Source organism: Octodon degus, unplaced genomic scaffold, assembly GCF_000260255.1.
Source record: "Octodon degus isolate 3935 unplaced genomic scaffold, OctDeg1.0 scaffold00239, whole genome shotgun sequence".
NCBI classification, from domain to species: domain Eukaryota; kingdom Metazoa; phylum Chordata; class Mammalia; order Rodentia; family Octodontidae; genus Octodon; species Octodon degus.
In genome coordinates, this window is record NW_004524815.1 from 367,941 (window position 1) to 369,150 (window position 1,210).

At 37.0% G+C, this 1,210-nt stretch overlaps 1 protein-coding gene across 1 annotated transcript in view; it reads left to right on the forward strand.

Annotated features, from left to right (window-relative positions):
* LOC101579929 (olfactory receptor 8J3-like) overlaps positions 1–269 on the forward strand; it is a 980-nt gene extending 711 nt beyond the window's left edge. The window contains exon 2 of the mRNA XM_023706082.1: positions 1–269. This exon is cut by the window's left edge and continues 128 nt beyond it. Coding sequence (XP_023561850.1) covers positions 1–269 — 269 coding nt within the window.
* Positions 270–1,210: the final 941 nt, after the last annotated feature.

Sequence of the window (1,210 nt, forward strand, 5' to 3'; positions counted from 1 at the left end):
GGATCCGGTCATCAGAAGGGCGGAGGAAGGCCTTTTCCACCTGCGGGTCCCATATGACGGCTGTCACCGTTTTCTATGGGACGCTGCTGTTCATGTATCTACAGCCCGGAACCAACCACTCCCTGGACACCGATAAACTGGCTTCTGTGTTTTACACCCTGGTGATCCCCATGCTGAACCCCATGATCTACAGCCTGCGGAACAAGGACGTGAAGGCTGCCTTCCAGAGCTGCGCGACCAACCTAAGCGGATCCTGGAAGAGAGTGTGATCTTAGGTCTGCATCAGTGTATTGGGGTTGGAGATGGGGAGGATTCTCATGGTCTGCTACGACATAATAAGAGTCAGCTGGGTATGTTTAGGGTTCCTGGTATTCCAGCTAAAGGGGCTCAGACTTGGTGAGAAATAAATAAGGTAAAGCTTATTAAGCAATGAATAGTGAAGTAAAAAGAAATACAGTGCTATTAATGAACTTTTCACTGTGTAGGGAAGTTTTACCAGAGAAATGATTTTCAGGTTATGGAAAGAAGATTCCAAAACCATTAAACAAATATAAATTGATCAAAAAGTTAAAAGACAATAAGTAAAACTGATCTTTCTTGCTCTGTGGCTCTTGTGCTTTATGTTCTTCCTAGCATTTAGGTGCCTATTGTGGATCGCTCATTCTTGAAAATCTCTACTGACATCTGAAATGCATTGCCCAGCTAAGTTACCAACGAGGAGCTGCAATGTGTATTTCAAATGTGGTACCAGGGATTAAACTAAATGACTGTTTTTGTAAACAGATAAAACCATTGATTTTATATGGTGAACATTATAAGAATAATGAATTACAAATTATTTTATTTCAAGCAATGTAGCTTTTATAATTTTAAGACAATCACAGAATTCATGAGAGATATTACTTTTATTCTTCAAAAGTTACATTTCTCCTTACATGAATTATCATTTTTCATCACTGGAAAAATTGATGCACTCTCTTATGACAGCATTAGATTTTATTTTATTTTTTTTCTGAATATTTTCATTTATTTATTTTTTTCTTTTCAAAATTTTATCGATAAACATATAGCAATGAGACAGTTTCAAATCAAATCAAAAGTACAGTTTCAACAAATAATACACTGCATACATTCTTCCTAGTGGTTAATTGCTGTACAAGATGCAGACTTGTGATCCTACTTACAAACACCATTAGAAAAAATCATTCTA